General features: G+C 38.1%; 1 protein-coding gene across 1 annotated transcript; it reads left to right on the top strand.

Moving 5' to 3' along the window:
• Nucleotides 1-236: 236 nt before the first annotated feature.
• Nucleotides 237-10,671, top strand: LOC103779745 (GRAM domain-containing protein 4; the record flags this gene model as incomplete). Its single annotated transcript, XM_008947391.1, has 8 exons — nt 237-280; nt 377-486; nt 1,752-1,906; nt 5,757-5,904; nt 6,413-6,506; nt 7,575-7,659; nt 9,323-9,391; nt 10,410-10,671. Coding segments are annotated over 8 exons (807 nt in total), but the record flags the coding sequence as incomplete, so codon positions are not given.
• Between the last annotated feature and the right edge of the window lie 3,952 nt (nt 10,672-14,623).

The following is a 14,623-nucleotide window of genomic DNA, read 5'->3' as shown; positions in this document are numbered from 1 at the left end:
CAATCATGAGTTACAGAACAAAGTGTTAAATGAGATGGAAGTCATCATATACTGCCACGCTGTTCTGTATTTACTCAATTGGGAAGTATATAGATGGCTAAAAATGAGCTTAAAGAATCACTTCTGGGAATTGCTTATTACAGCAGAGTAAGGCAACTTTTGGCTTCTATTATATGGACAAAAAAAAACCCAAAATAATGTAGGATTTGGTTTTAATCCTCTTGCTTCTTGTGCAGAACCTTTTTGGGAAGATGGCAGACATACTGGAAAAAATTAAAAAGTAAGTTATCTGAACTGAGTCTTTTTTTCTTCTCTTAAAGTTTGACCCATGTCTGGAACACTAGTAATAAAATTATGTTTCTTTTTTTGTTTTCAGCTTGTTCATGTGGGTCCAGCCAGAAATAACACAGAAACTCTACATTACTCTATGGGCAGCTTTTATTGCATCCTGCTTTTTGCCATACAGGATTATTGGTCTTGCAATGGGTAAACACAATAAATAATTGACCTGTTACAATCTAGATGTAAAACTTAATGTGAACTTTAGAGGGAAAGTTTTAGAGTTTAAGAAAGAAAACCCTGCATTAATAAATAATGCAGTGTTTTAAAGTGTTTGCATTGTGCTTGGCATCATTTGTTATGTGCATTTTGAAAACCATCTCTGGATACATAATATAGTAGAAGACTTGCTAATGCATTCGCTCCTTGAAGAGGGGGAGTTTATGATGAGCTGCTAGCTATAAGACTTCCAGGAAGTCCTATATTTTGGTTATTTTTTGCTCGTACATCCTTGCAAACTAAATATATGGGACCACACAGAAGGCACAAAGATGACAGGGTTAGAAAAAAATGAAAGGGTTAATGGAACTACTTGTAAAAGTTGGAGGATAAGCTGGGCAAGATAAACAGAGTACTGTGGGTGAAGTTGCAGATGCTTAAACTCTCCACTGAGAACTGGGAAAAGAGGGGTTTCACTATAGCATGAAACTGTCTCTTCTTTATCTGAAACCCCATCCTGAGAACCAAGGGTTTGTTTGGTTTGTTTGGTGGGTTTTGTTTTGTTTTTTTTTTCAATTAAAGTATTAATATGATCAAATGAGTATTACTTTTAGTGGCACTGAACTTCAAACTGTGTTAGCTTGAACATAAAAATAGGTTTGCTTGATGTGACAATTAAATTAGTTGTGTGAGGCTTTTTATTATTTTTTTTTTTTTGACTCTGACTCTTGGAAAGAGACCTGAATTGCTCAGTAAAGTTTTGAGAGAGCGTTTCAAGCCCTTATTAATCTGGCAGAATGGAAGGAAATACCTTGTGTAAGACAAGAGGACATAATGGCCTGGAATGACAGACTTTAATGAAGTACATGAGAGCCCTCTGTTGCCATTAAAGTTTTTGCAAGGAAGGGGAGAGTTGAATGCCCTGGTGTGTTTTCTGGTTTGGAAGTACATTGTGTTTTCAGAATGCTTCTGGTAATAAGGAATGTATGCTATAGTTATTTTAATGTTCTTCTGCATAATAAAAAGCTATGTAATTGATTTAAAATAACTGGGGATGGAGAAGGAGGAAAATCTGGGCAGCAGAGGAAAAGAAAAATTATTTCCTGCTTTTGGAAGAGTCAAACTATTAAAACTAAGAGAATGGTGAAGACACAGAATTTGCCTTCACTCATGAACTTGTTAACACATGATCAAAACAGTGGTGGTCCTAACGCCCCTTCAACATGCCTACTAAAGTGACCTTTTTTTTTCAGGACTCTATGCTGGAATCAAGTTTTTCCTTATTGATTTTATCTTCAAACGATGCCCCAGACTGAGAGCTAAGTATGATACTCCTTATATCATCTGGACAAGTCTCCCAACAGATCCTCAGCTCAAAGAAAGATCTAATGCTACAGTGTCGAGACGGGTAAGGGGAATGAATCTTTTTGTCCCTCTCTTCCCAGCATCTGAAAATCAAATCCCTTTTCCCCTTTCCTTTTTCCCCAGTGACTAGAGCACATTAAAAGGAAGGTTAATTAAATTCTAACCGTCAGTGTTAGTTCTATTTTTAAAAATTATTTTCATGATCCACAGTTTTTATATGGATTCTGTTTCTTGTGAGAAATGAATCTGTTATTGAGATGTGTATGTAAATGTATATATACTGGAAATCATATGAAACAAAAATAAACCCCTCCATATTCATACAAATTTCTGTAACATATATTCTGTGTGATCTTGTTGTCAAAATTTAGTCATTTTGTATTCCCCTTCTCTGTTCTCAGGCATTTTTTTTCAGTGGAAATTCAGCTGCTTATGTAGATTGAAGAACAGTTAGGAAAAAAGAAAGGTTTGAGTGTAATATGCATCTTACTAATGGGATAAGTATTAACAGAGGTAATAAAGTAATTTACAGATGTAGGCATTATGTCTAATGGTTATTTGTATTAGATGACCTTTTAAAATAGTGTTGGCAGATGGCTTTTCACCATGTTGGTACTCCAGTGGTCAATTTTTCTTTTGTTAAAATCTCATAGTTACATCTTCAAGTGTTGTGGTTTGTGCATCTTTGCAAATTGTTTTGGGACCTGACACAAAAGCAAATTGTGCTTTTCCGTATCCCTGAATTTGTTAATGTTTATTAGTGTAAAAAGAAAAATTGTTATAATAAATCTAATCCTATTTTAGCATTTGCTTAATGCTTCTTACCACAATATCTAACTACGTTCGTGGCGCATCTGAGTACTGTTGTAAGCTCTTTGACAAAAATGTGCAGCACTTAGCAGTAGTTTAGGCTGGGTACATGACTGGAGAGCAAAAGGGATAAACACGTGAACCCTTAGTTGTTAGTCTCTGAAGAAGAAGAAATAATACAGGTTTCTGGGGGTGACAGAGCAGTTGGGAGTAAAATAACTGCAACATAATCTGAGTATTTCAGAAGAAAGTAGAAGGGAAAGGCAGTCTTAGACAGAAAGTTAGTCTTTTGCTCCAATTTTCCAAGGGATGAGAAAGGTGAATGTGCTCTTGGATGGAGCCATCATTGTATTGCTCTTGCTTGGAAAAGATGGGCTTAAATGTTTTTCTGTGCTTGAGAGGCTTACAGGTTATCATTCATGTACTGTGGTGGTTGTGGCAGCTTTTTACTGGGTCTCTCTAGTCTGCCTTAGAAGTGGAAAGGCTCTGAACTGCTGAACTTGACTCTATACACTTAGAGAGTAATTATCTCTTCTGGCTTTTCCTTATGGATTAGATTTTGTCAAGTAGACCAGGGTTTTAGTACTACAGTGTCTGACTTGATGGACTTGGCTTGTCTGCCTGGAAGTGATGTGCAGGACTGCCCAAAAGTCTTTGAAAACTTTAGTCTCAATAATTTTAGACAGACTTTCTTACCCCGTGAGATATTTCAGGGAACCTCATAGTACAAAAAATAGATCATTGCACAAAAAGGCAAAAACAAAAAAGATTGTGGTTGGTTTTTGTTGTTTTTGTTTTTTTTTTTTTTCCTAGAAAAGGCAGAGCCCAAAGCATGTAGTGCCAGTATATGTGCCTTTGCTTTGGCTTCTTATCATTAAACAGCATACAAGATGCCATAAACCTAGACACAATGCAATATCTATTGTCTGTGCCACCACTCTGGCCCTGTGTCCTTGGAGAACAATACTGACAACAGTATCTGATGGGTAAAGGTTGCATGGCAAAAGCTGGTGACAACCAAGGGAAAAGGAATACCTTCAGGTGTTCTACCTCCAACTTATGGGTGATGTTTGTAGACGGTCGGGACTCTTCCACATTACAAATCCAGTCACTTGCAGTGAGATTTAAGGCTTATCACAACTGAATGCAATGCTTTGCTTTTAGTAATCATAATAACAGAGGTTATCTCAGGCCTGTGTGCTTACGGTTAAATTATCTGCTTCTTTTAAGGGCAGAGGAATATTTGCCAGTGATAGGAAGGACTAGAAGTAAGGGCAGAACTGTCTCACATCTCCAGCTACCAGTACTGAAGTTTAAATGCCTTTTTAAAATCTCTTTATGTAATGGGGTAGGTAGGAAGCAGCACAGTGGAAAGCAAAAATAACCAGTGCAAAAAAGGAGTGTTAGACTAAGCTTTGTCATGTTTTGGACCCTGGAGCTTCACCTGGTTATGTGGATATAGAGCCAAATAACTTGTCCAAGAAAGCCTTCAAAAAATTAGTCTGATCTTTACTTGCACACAAATTGTTGGAGAAGCTCTTATTTTCCTTGTTTCCAGGGGCTCAATCATTGCAAAGGGCACTGCAGGCAGCCAGTAACTGGAGCAGTAGTACAGTTATCACCAACCATTTGCTTTCCATGTCAACTTGCTTTATTCTTTTACCCCGAGGCATCACTGCATTGCAGTTGCCCTAGAAGCTGGATGGTGAATACCCTCTGCCATGCCTGTTTGGTCAGTGGTTTCTAGTCAGCAATTGCAGCATGTATTTTTTCATTTGCTTTGGTTTTCTTTTATTAGTGCTAAATTGGGTGAAATGTTGAATACTGCCAACTCAGGAGCAAAAACAAAAACTGCAGCAGAGACTGGTTGGCCTCCCACAGCACCAGGCATTTGCAGAAGAAGGGCTTAGTCCTGAGCCTGCATGTTGTCAGCTTGCCAGTTGTTTAACTGCATGTGTGTGGCAGGGCTGAGAGAGGAGCTGTTGATGCTTCCATGGCAGCAGCCAGCCTTTGGCCTCGTGTGGTGCCCCACCAAGATGAAAAGGCAAATGCAGGCAAGTTTTCCAAAAGAAACCACCTGCCATCCTTCCAGAAGCAAGGCTTGCTTGCTAGGGCAGCCTCTGGGCGTTCAGGAGTTCTGTTTAAGAGTAGATTTTATTCCAATATTTTGGTTTTGACAACTCTGTGCTACATTTTTTCCCCACCAAGGATGCTGACAACCATTCCAATTTTATTTCACATGTCAACACTCAAAACTCAGTGCAACTTCAAAGCAAAGGGAAGATCAATGGGTCTAGTGCAACCTGAATAAATTGAACTGGTGTGCTCTAACCACTGAGAACTCTTCTTTTTTTTAATTGCATTCATTGTGTGTAGTCTCTTGGTTTGTGAGCAAGATTTTGCAGTGTCACTCAGTTCATGTTTTATTCTATATATTATACTGTTAAATAGACTTCACTTTTTTTCTTTTGTCACTGTCACATTTCTGTTGTTTGTTTCTTTTCCTGCCAGCTGTCAGGGCATGAAAAGGTATGGATCCTAGCGTGGAAAATTTCCTTTCAACTTCAGCATTTGTATTCATAATGAGCTTATGCAGTTTTGTGTGGGTTTTTCTTTGTTTGCTCTTTTTTCTTTCTCAACTTATTTTGCCCAATAAAATTTTGTGCTTGGTCTGTCTTTTGAAGACAAGTCAAGTACTGATAATATATTAACTGCTAGCAGTCCACTAGTGTAATAGATATATTGGAGCTGTGTGCAGTGACTTAGCTGTATCTAATTAGATATACTCTTTAGTGTAGAAAAATAATATTTTAAGATATGTGCCTTTATCACCGTGTGCTTTCACCCCTGCAAAGGCTGTCTGTCTGTCAAAGGCCAGAATTTTGAAAGCTTGTATTCTAATAACACATTAGAGCAATAGTATGGTACAACGGTCCAATGTTAACTTTACTGAAGTAGTTAATGAGAAGTGTTAAATTATAGATTTTTTGGTTTTTTAGGAAGAGCAGTTAGCCAGGTTGTTTCTAAGAGCACAGTTTAAATGTTGCTGTTGAAATTTCGGAATCGTGTTTATTTTTCTGCAGCTTCAAACAGCAGCATCCAGAAGTTACGTGGGCTCCAGTGCCCCAGCTGGAATAAGCAAAGATGAAGACACAAGTCGTTTTCATACCACCAAGAGGGGGAATTTCCATGAAGTTTTTAACTTGTCAGAAAGTGAGCGTCCGCTGGCAGGTACTACACAACAGGAAGGCCACAGCAGTAGAGTAGTTTCTAAAAAGCCAACGATTATTTAAAGCTGAATTCCCTTTCTGTGCAATGTCCAGGTGTAAGCTTCTGATTAAAATGACTCGCTTTAAATTAGGATGAATGGAGCTGGTTTCTTTCTTCCATATCCTTGCAGTTCTTTGAAAGAATGCACAGCTTGGTGTTCCTTTTGTGGTAATGCAAATGGAATAGTCAAGTTCAAGGGAAGAATTGCGTGGGTGGTTTGTGTTTTTGGTTTGGTTTTAAAGCCAGGGTTAAAACATAGAACCACCTCATTCACACTTTTCTTTGTAACCACTTGGTTTTAAAGCCAGGGTTAAAACATAAAACCACCTCATTCACACTTTTCTTTGCAACCACTTTTAGTTTTAGGTATCTAAAGCTTAATTTTCAGTGTTTTCTGCTGTCTTATTAGGAAACTGTTGGGGGTATTGCCCACCTCTTAAAGTAAAATTTCTTGTGATGACTTTTTCAGTGTGTGAAAATGGCTGGCGCTGTTGCTTGATTAACAGAGACAGGAAGATGCCTACAGACTACATCAGGAATGGAGTTCTTTATGTCACAGAAAAGTGAGTCATTACACTCCACACATCTCTGAGGAGGGAAGTGCAATAGATAGGAAATAAATTGACTCTAAAAGGAATCCTTTAACAATGTTTTAAAACAAGTACCTTTTCATAGTGTTTTAAAACCTAAAAAGAAAAAAAAAAAAACACCATAAGAGAGGGAGAGCTGAATCTGGGCTGTGGGTAACACTTAACAAATGTGATTTTGCCTTGGAAAGGCTTGCACAGGAACAGAGAGTAGCTCTGTGTTGTCAGTAGCTGCAGTTCTTGATGCAGATAAGATACTAACTATATGTATACTAAAAAGGAAACTTCAAAGCAAAGTGTATTTGGAGTTTTTGATCCATGGTTATTCAGCACAAAAACTTGATGGGTTTTTTTAAACCAAAGTGAATTATAGCTTCCTTGAAACAACATGGGGGGGGGGAAAAAAGGGAATTCAAGCCTTGGTTTCAAAACTAGTACTTGATTTTTATTTTGTTTAATCCTTACTAACCCCTTAGCCTCCCAGGGCTGAATAACCATCATCACTATAGCTTGGGTCTTGCACAGAAATTCCTTAGGGGAGAATGGAAGAAAGCTCATCTGTATGCAGTGTCCCCTAGTGATGGAGAGCACTCCCCAGCCTCCAGAAATCAGAGCTTTTGTCTGCATCACAATGACATGAAACTAACTCAGTATTTTCCATTAATCTTCTTTTTGGATGGTAAAAGATTTATAAGCCTTTTGAGATTGGGTATTTCAACTAGCTAAGGATACACATGCTTCCTGTGTCTTTAAAATGCTTGTCAGGTTTAACCGTTCCGTGCAGCAATACAAACAGAAGATTGGTGTTTTGTGTGTGTGACATACAATATATTTAGACTTTCAGACACCTTAGCCAGTTGCTAGAATTTACAAGTGTTTGCTCTAAATGAGAAGCATTAACTGAATTGTGTATTGTGTGCCTCTTGCTTGGTTTTGGAGCTGATTTTAACCTGTGAGATTTCAAACTTCAGAAGTGACAGGAGGGATATTGAGAGCTTTGTTTTAGAATACTGTATCAAAGTAAGCATTTTCTTTTATTTTCAGTTACTTGTGCTTTGAAAGCTCCAAATCTGGCTCATCTAAAAGAAATAAAGTTATAAAGCTGACGGATATAACAGATATTCAGAAGGTATGTCTGGTTTGTGTTGCAAGTGGGGGAGAAAGCTGGTTTTCTGTTCACTTAGTCATCTTTTGCTTTTCTGCTTATGTTATTTAAAAAAAAAAAAGCATACCTTTAATAATTTTTATAAGTAAAATGTAATTCTTTTATGAAGAATATTTCCAAGAACTGCTTGTTTAGCCACTTGGACTTAGCACAAGGGAACTCACTCTGAGCATAAAACCAAAGTATTTTACTAAACCCTTACATTCCTGAATTATTTTAAAATTCAAGTTGTATTGTTTCTGAACTCCTGTGTTGACTAGAGCTGTGTAGGCTTTAGCAGGAGTCCTGTGATGCTGACTTCAGTTTGGGTGTTGATGTCGGTAGGTGCACGTCTTAAAAGTCAGAGGGATGAGGGATTATTGTCAAAGGAGAAAAGTAAATCATTAGAATAGCCAGACTGGATCAGACTGGAGTTTCATCTGGTTGGGATCCCATCCCTAACAGGCAAGAAGCAGATGGTTGGAAGCACAGCAAGTATAATGGGAGCCTTCCTCTGGTCAATTTTCATCCACCTGCACTGACCAATAGCTTTATTGGCCTCTTGTATCACTCTATATGGCATTTAATGTCACTTTTTTGTTACCCTCTCTGAACTTGGCCTCTCTGAACTCTTAAATGCAGACACTCCTGTTTTCTATTACATCCAGTGGCCTCGATTGCCACAGATTAAATTGTGCTGTGCAAAGAAACACCTCAGCCCAGTGTCTACTCCTTAAGTATCTCCAGATGTTCAAATGAGTTCCTTCTATTTATATCGTGTGCCTGTAAAGGAGACAACTTGTGCATAACTTGAACATTCCTGTTGGAATTAATAATTAATCTTGATGGATTTTTAAACATCATACTTGAAGTAATGCTGACTTGTTGTTTAGTAGATGTTTACTGCCATAAAGGTCCTTTTGCATCTGTGTAGGGTTTTTTTTAATGAAGAGGAGACAGGCATCATACAGCCAAACATAAAAACATCCTGTGCCTAGTTTTGCTTGGGAGGGAGAAATCCAGGCCAGACCTGGGGTACCTTCCCAATTGGGGATATTCCCCAGTTCAGCCAACTGTATTCTTTCTTAGCATCACAGACTTTCTTTACAAAAACCCACCACCTGCACATAGTCTGTCTGTTTAATATTTGAAAAGCAGCTTTTCCTGTTCTGCTTGCTGCTTCTTTAAGCAGTGGATGACTGTTTCTTCTAGGGGAGCCTGCAGGTGGTGCTCCCAGGCAGGCACACTCCCACGTGTGTATACACACCTAGGGCTGGGCTGTCCTGCCTGCCCGTGCCACCCACCCCACCAAGGGCCCTGCCACTGTCACTGGGCAAGGCCCCACGTGCCGTGGCGGTACCGAGGTGCTCCGGCTGGGGCTGGGGCTGGCTCCAGCAGGCAGGCTGGGCAGGCTGGGTGCCACCAGGCTGCACGGGAGGAGCTGCAGGTTCTCACTGTGCAGTCAGTGCTGTACCCATTGATTCTGGGGTCAAAGAACAGCATCTAGCCTCTTCTTTTTAATAGAGCTCTGTTAGTTGTGGCTGGGAGGGCACACCAGTGACAAGTTGTGTAGCCCTCTCAGCACCCCTTGCAATTGTTGGGTAGGTAAGACAGCTTTTGGTCTATATTGGTTTTTTTCTCTTTTTAGTATAAAGTACTCTCTGTTCTTCCGGGGTCCGGGATGGGCATTGCTGTATCCACACCATCGACACAGAAGGTAAGTAGCTGGCTGTGTCTGTTGCTGGGCTTACCTTTGTGCCCTTTTTGTCTTCCTTCTTTGGCCAGCACCACAACACAAAGGCTTTTTTTTCCTTATGCCAATGGGGTTTTTACGTTGTGGTTGTGCTTGTTTTTCTTTTTTTAATTCAATTGTCTATTATTCAGTATATTTGACTTCAAAATTTTAATTTAAACATTTAGCTTGTCCTACTGCATCTGGACTATTTTACTCTAACACTTCAGAAAGATGTGGTTCACTAACTGCTTCACTGACTCCACTGACTGTTCCCCAGCATCCTTCCTCAGGAGCGTGGGGACTGCTCTGCTGTGCAGTCTGACATGAAAAGCTGATGGGTTGAGAGTGTCTTTGGGTGAGGAGGCTTTGGGTTGGAAGGGCCTGGCCCTCAGGTGCAGTTTTGCTGTTTCAGTGTTCTGGTGCTAAAGATTTAAGTTTCTCTAGGCCTCAGGCATCCTTTGGGCAACTGAAGCGTTTCTTAACATATCACTGAACCTTATGTTGAACTAGTCACCTATAAATAACTTCTCCAAGTCACATAACTGTTGTACAAGGCATTCTACTTGTTATTTGATATTGAGGAGTGTTTCTTAGTTAGAAATATTAAAAATATTTATTTAGGTGAATGAACATTTTATGAATTGAAATGAAGAGACATGGATAAAGATTTTTAGAAATCTTTAGTGGAGTCAGAGGTCAATAAGGAAAATATCATTCCCTGAGTGGATGTAGAGGAAGGAAAAATGAAGTGTTCTTCGTGGCTTAATACTCTGTGCAGATGTGTTTTATTCAATGACTGTTTTAAGAAGATGAAGAAGTGGAAAAAATCTTAGAAACTCTGCCATATATCCAAGGATTTACTGGAGAAAGATTCTTGTGTCTTTTATTCATGCACTTTGAGTAGAGTTCTTCTCCTATTCCTATTGATTTGGACAAAACAATACCTAGAGGAAGATGTTTCCTTTCCAGACTGACCTGATCTTTTTTTTCTGTTATTTAGCCTTTGGTGTTTGGTGCCATGGTACACAGAGATGAAGCTTTTGAGACAATATTCAACCAATATGTGAAAATAACCTCTGCATCATCAAGCAGTGAAAGCTAGTATCTTATCTTAGAAGATTTAAAGGAAACTTCCTTATTTTACAACTTGGTAGTGAAAAAAAAAGAACATCCTCATCTATTTTGCAATAATTTTTTCTTGTCTGGTGGTTTATATTCTATCTGTTACATAAATCAAGTGTATTTTATATATGCCTTCATGTTTGTTTTTAAGGTTTTTGTAAAAAAAAAACAAAACCAAAAAAAATTACACAACAGTGAAAGTGCTATCATCACGATTAGCCTTGCACATTAAGCACTTTTAATGTTTATTTACTGACATTAAAAGTTGGGGAGATGCTTGGAGATCTGACTAAATAGTGAAGTGGAAAAGACTGATCCCTTTAACTCCACTGATATCATTAAGGGATACACGTGTCCCTTATCTTAGTTATTTTCCCCCTGGATGTGAGAATGATGACTGCAGCAGCCTGAAGTCTCTTCTTCAGCTCAGAGTTTTAAACTGGGTTCTTCATTAAAACTGATAGCAACACCAAGGAAGTATTATCACCCTAGTATTTCCATATTTGTAACTGCACTTCAAATAACTCCTCCTTGCTAGTTTTTGTGTTGCAGAAGGATATTTCACCCATTTAGTTAGGCTCAGTTTTCCCTGCACAGACATTTAAATTGCTTATACAGCGAATTGGAGGAGCACGTTTGTAATGATATCTTCCTTTCCTAATTAACCAAGGAGGAAGGAAGACAGGCAGATACTTTTTATAAAAGAGGGCATGAAAATGTTGTTCCTAAAATGTTAGGCGTCATATATTTGTATTTCTGTAGATACTTATCATAGAAGGGCTCAACTATTGTACACGTTGTATGTACGAGGTGTTTGTATGTTAATGCATAAAAGACTTGCAGGCTTCTTATGTTGGGGGAGGTGGGTATAATTAAACTGAACTGAGATGTGGTGTCTTTATTTTATAATTTGACTTTTCTCTTGAGTTACCTTGTAATAAAGTAGCACTATAGTATAGCAGCTGAAAGCACTAGTTCCTTTTCAAAACATAATTTGAGGGGCATGGGTATGTTGCTATCTTTCCCCTTAAAAAATTAAATTTTAGTAACAGTTAAACTCCACTGCTGGGTAAAACAGGAAGGTAAAACTCCTCTAAAGTCTCTCAGGCCTTTCTAGGAGCCAAGCACATACTGACCTTTGTCTTTAATATTAGAAAGGTTTTATACTTTATATAATAGCACCCATCTGAGAGGTTTAGAATTTGCATTTTCATGAAAGCACAGTAGGAGTTAAACCAAGCCTTCCAGGATGTCTTTTCCTTTGCTGTGTCTTTTGAGTTGAGTAGTGTGGATGCCTTGAAACATTACATGAATGTCCCCCGAAAAAGCAATGGGGATGCAAATTCTTATGTAAAACTGGGACTTAATTTCATGGATTTTTCTTTTTCTTTTTTTTTTTTTTTTGAACAGCAATTTTCATTCTTTATAGGGAAAGGGATAAAATGAGGGAGGGAGAGGGAAGACAAGCATCAGGGGGTGTTTATCTCTTGGCACAGTTTTTAACAAGAATCTCTGAACAAATGCAGTAATGAAGAAGGTGGCAGTCAAACTGTACAAACCTCATTTCAGTCTGCCCAAAGGAGGTGTGACATGAAGAACTTAATATGAACTTGATAAGAAGAAATACTGTTGAGTACTGTGATGTCGTTGGGTATTGTAAAGCGAAACACTGATGGGGTAAAACTTTTGCCCTGGCTGGGAATGTGAACAAGAATGGGGCAGAATCTGCTGTAATGGGTAAAATGCTGTTTTAAAGAATCTAAAGTTCTCCCTTTAGAGCAGCCCTTGAACACGTCTTTATGTGCCCTGGAAAAGGAGTGCATTTCCAGCTCCTCCTTGGATATGGTGGAACTCGGGGCCTGAAAACTTACAATATAAGTGAAGCTGGTGGGAAATGCATTTTGCCACCATCTAATATGGATGTAGCTTGGCAGTTTATGGTTTTCTCACTTTACATATGCAGGTTTTATGTTTAAGTAAAAATCCTTGATGTTAAATTTTTCTCATCAAACCTACTTCAATCACTTAATCTCTTTTTATAATTGCTGTGCATTATCACTTGGCTTTCCTTTCCAGAAGTTTCCTTGAATAGTGAGTGTGACTAATAAATAGGCATTAAAATAGCTTAATGATATATAAATCTTAATTAGATTAATTCATTTTGTCTTAAGGAAAAAATCCCATGGGTGTGTTTAAGGTGTTATCCTTTTTTTTGAAGAAACAGAAAACTATATTTTTTACAGAGAGCATGCTCTTTTTCTTATTTTTATATCATTTTCAGGTGTAATTTATACCTTCACTCTGATCATAACAGCAATTTCAGTAGGAAATCAGTTGACTTGCACTTATTACCTCCTCTTTCTCCCACCCTTTACTGGCTGACCCTAGTCTATAGGGTTGTCCTAGATTCTGGTTCCTGGAGGAGCTATAGGTCCTGTGCTGATGGTGCTGGGACAATTAACCATATCTAAGCTTCAGAGAGGAAGAAAATAAATCATTATCCTTTTCCCAGACTGGAATGCCTCATGCAGACAATATACTCTTAACATATTTTTTCCGGACAAAGAAATTAGAAACTTCTTATAAAATATCATGTGTTGATGTTTGAAATGAATCTGCACTTTAACAATGTGAACTTAAAAGTTAGCAATTCTTAAAGCAGTAAACCTAGTGCAAACTGCAATGCAACATAGTTTCATTCTAATATATAGAAAAGGACTGGAGTTTTTTTAAACAGAGTTGTAATATAGCTGACAAACATCTATGTAGGTATTTCACAAAGTTCACTTTACATGGGGGTGTCCAGGTTCCTGCTACAAAGCTGCTCCTGTGGCATACATGACGTGTAACCTCGGTGTATTTACTCCTGCTTTTCCTCCTGCCACCCCCTCCTGGGTTTGGAGGGCAGGAGGGTATGGAGAGTGGGTAAATATATACTTGACTTGTATAATTACACTGAAGTTCTCACTTCAAATTCTAATCTTCCTACATGGTTTGCAGTACAGCCTGCCATACTTCAGGAACAGGCTGGGCCCTTCCACTTAATGTGAAGTGTTACTTTTTAATAGCAGGAAGTGATGTTCTTGTCATTCTGTCTGTCTCTTTGCTGTTTATATTTGCAGTTCTGTTGATGTTTGTGGTTCATTGCTGGATCGTTCATGCACAATTGGATTCAACTTCTTTAGAAGTATATCAGTTAGTTTGAGTCCCTTTTAAAGAGGAAAAAAAGGGAGATGAAAACTGACTGCTTTAATTCTTTACTGGTGACCGTTTCAATTGACAAGGTAAAAAGCTGAAATATGAAATCATGCCTTCCTGTGCACTGTAGCTGTTGTGAGGCAAGATTGAATGAAACAAGCTATTTATTAGTAGCAACATCACACCGAATGCCAGCAGCAAAACCCGACCCTTGTTCCTGCAGACAAAGAGAAAAGAGACTTTATCCAATTGTGAAGAGATGAAAGGATGTACTTTTTTTTGGCTACTTAAACTTGTATTAAAAATACTGGTAGTTTTTATTGAATTCTGTACATTTTGGCAGATGTTTAATTTCTACTAATCGTTGAAATATAATGGATGTTAAAATTTTTATGTCTGAAGTTTGAGTCTATATTTTGAAGTTGTAAATAATTCATTATCAGTGTAACTTTTGTTTGACAAAAGACTTATACTGTATGAAGAATTGAAATAATGAGATGATTTGCCCTGTACATTTTTTAAGGAAATCTTGTTTGTTTAAAAAGTCTTGTATAAATTATAATTTTTATTTAAATAAACCTAAAACTGCTTTGTGCTAATGCTTTTTACAAACTTTAATAACCTACCTGTCAGAACTACGACCAATTTCTTGGAATGAGGTGAGTTAGTGCTTTTGGCAGATTCATAGCCACCCATCACTGGGAAGGAGCTCGGTGAGTTTTGCTTCTCACGGCCCAAGGACCATACTTTTTATTTTAAATAATCCCATTAATGTATTTGAGACTGTAAGTATGGTTTTGGTTAGATCTTTACTGTAAGTACACCTGTCACTTTGTAATCATACAGGTAATTTAAGTGATGAAAAAGCAACTAGTGATGTGTAAGGTGCTGCCA

The sequence above is a fragment of the Merops nubicus genome, unplaced genomic scaffold, assembly GCF_000691845.1.
Source record: "Merops nubicus isolate BGI_N331 unplaced genomic scaffold, ASM69184v1 scaffold26009, whole genome shotgun sequence".
Lineage (NCBI taxonomy): Eukaryota > Metazoa > Chordata > Aves > Coraciiformes > Meropidae > Merops > Merops nubicus.
This window is presented reverse-complemented; position numbering and strand designations above follow the sequence as displayed.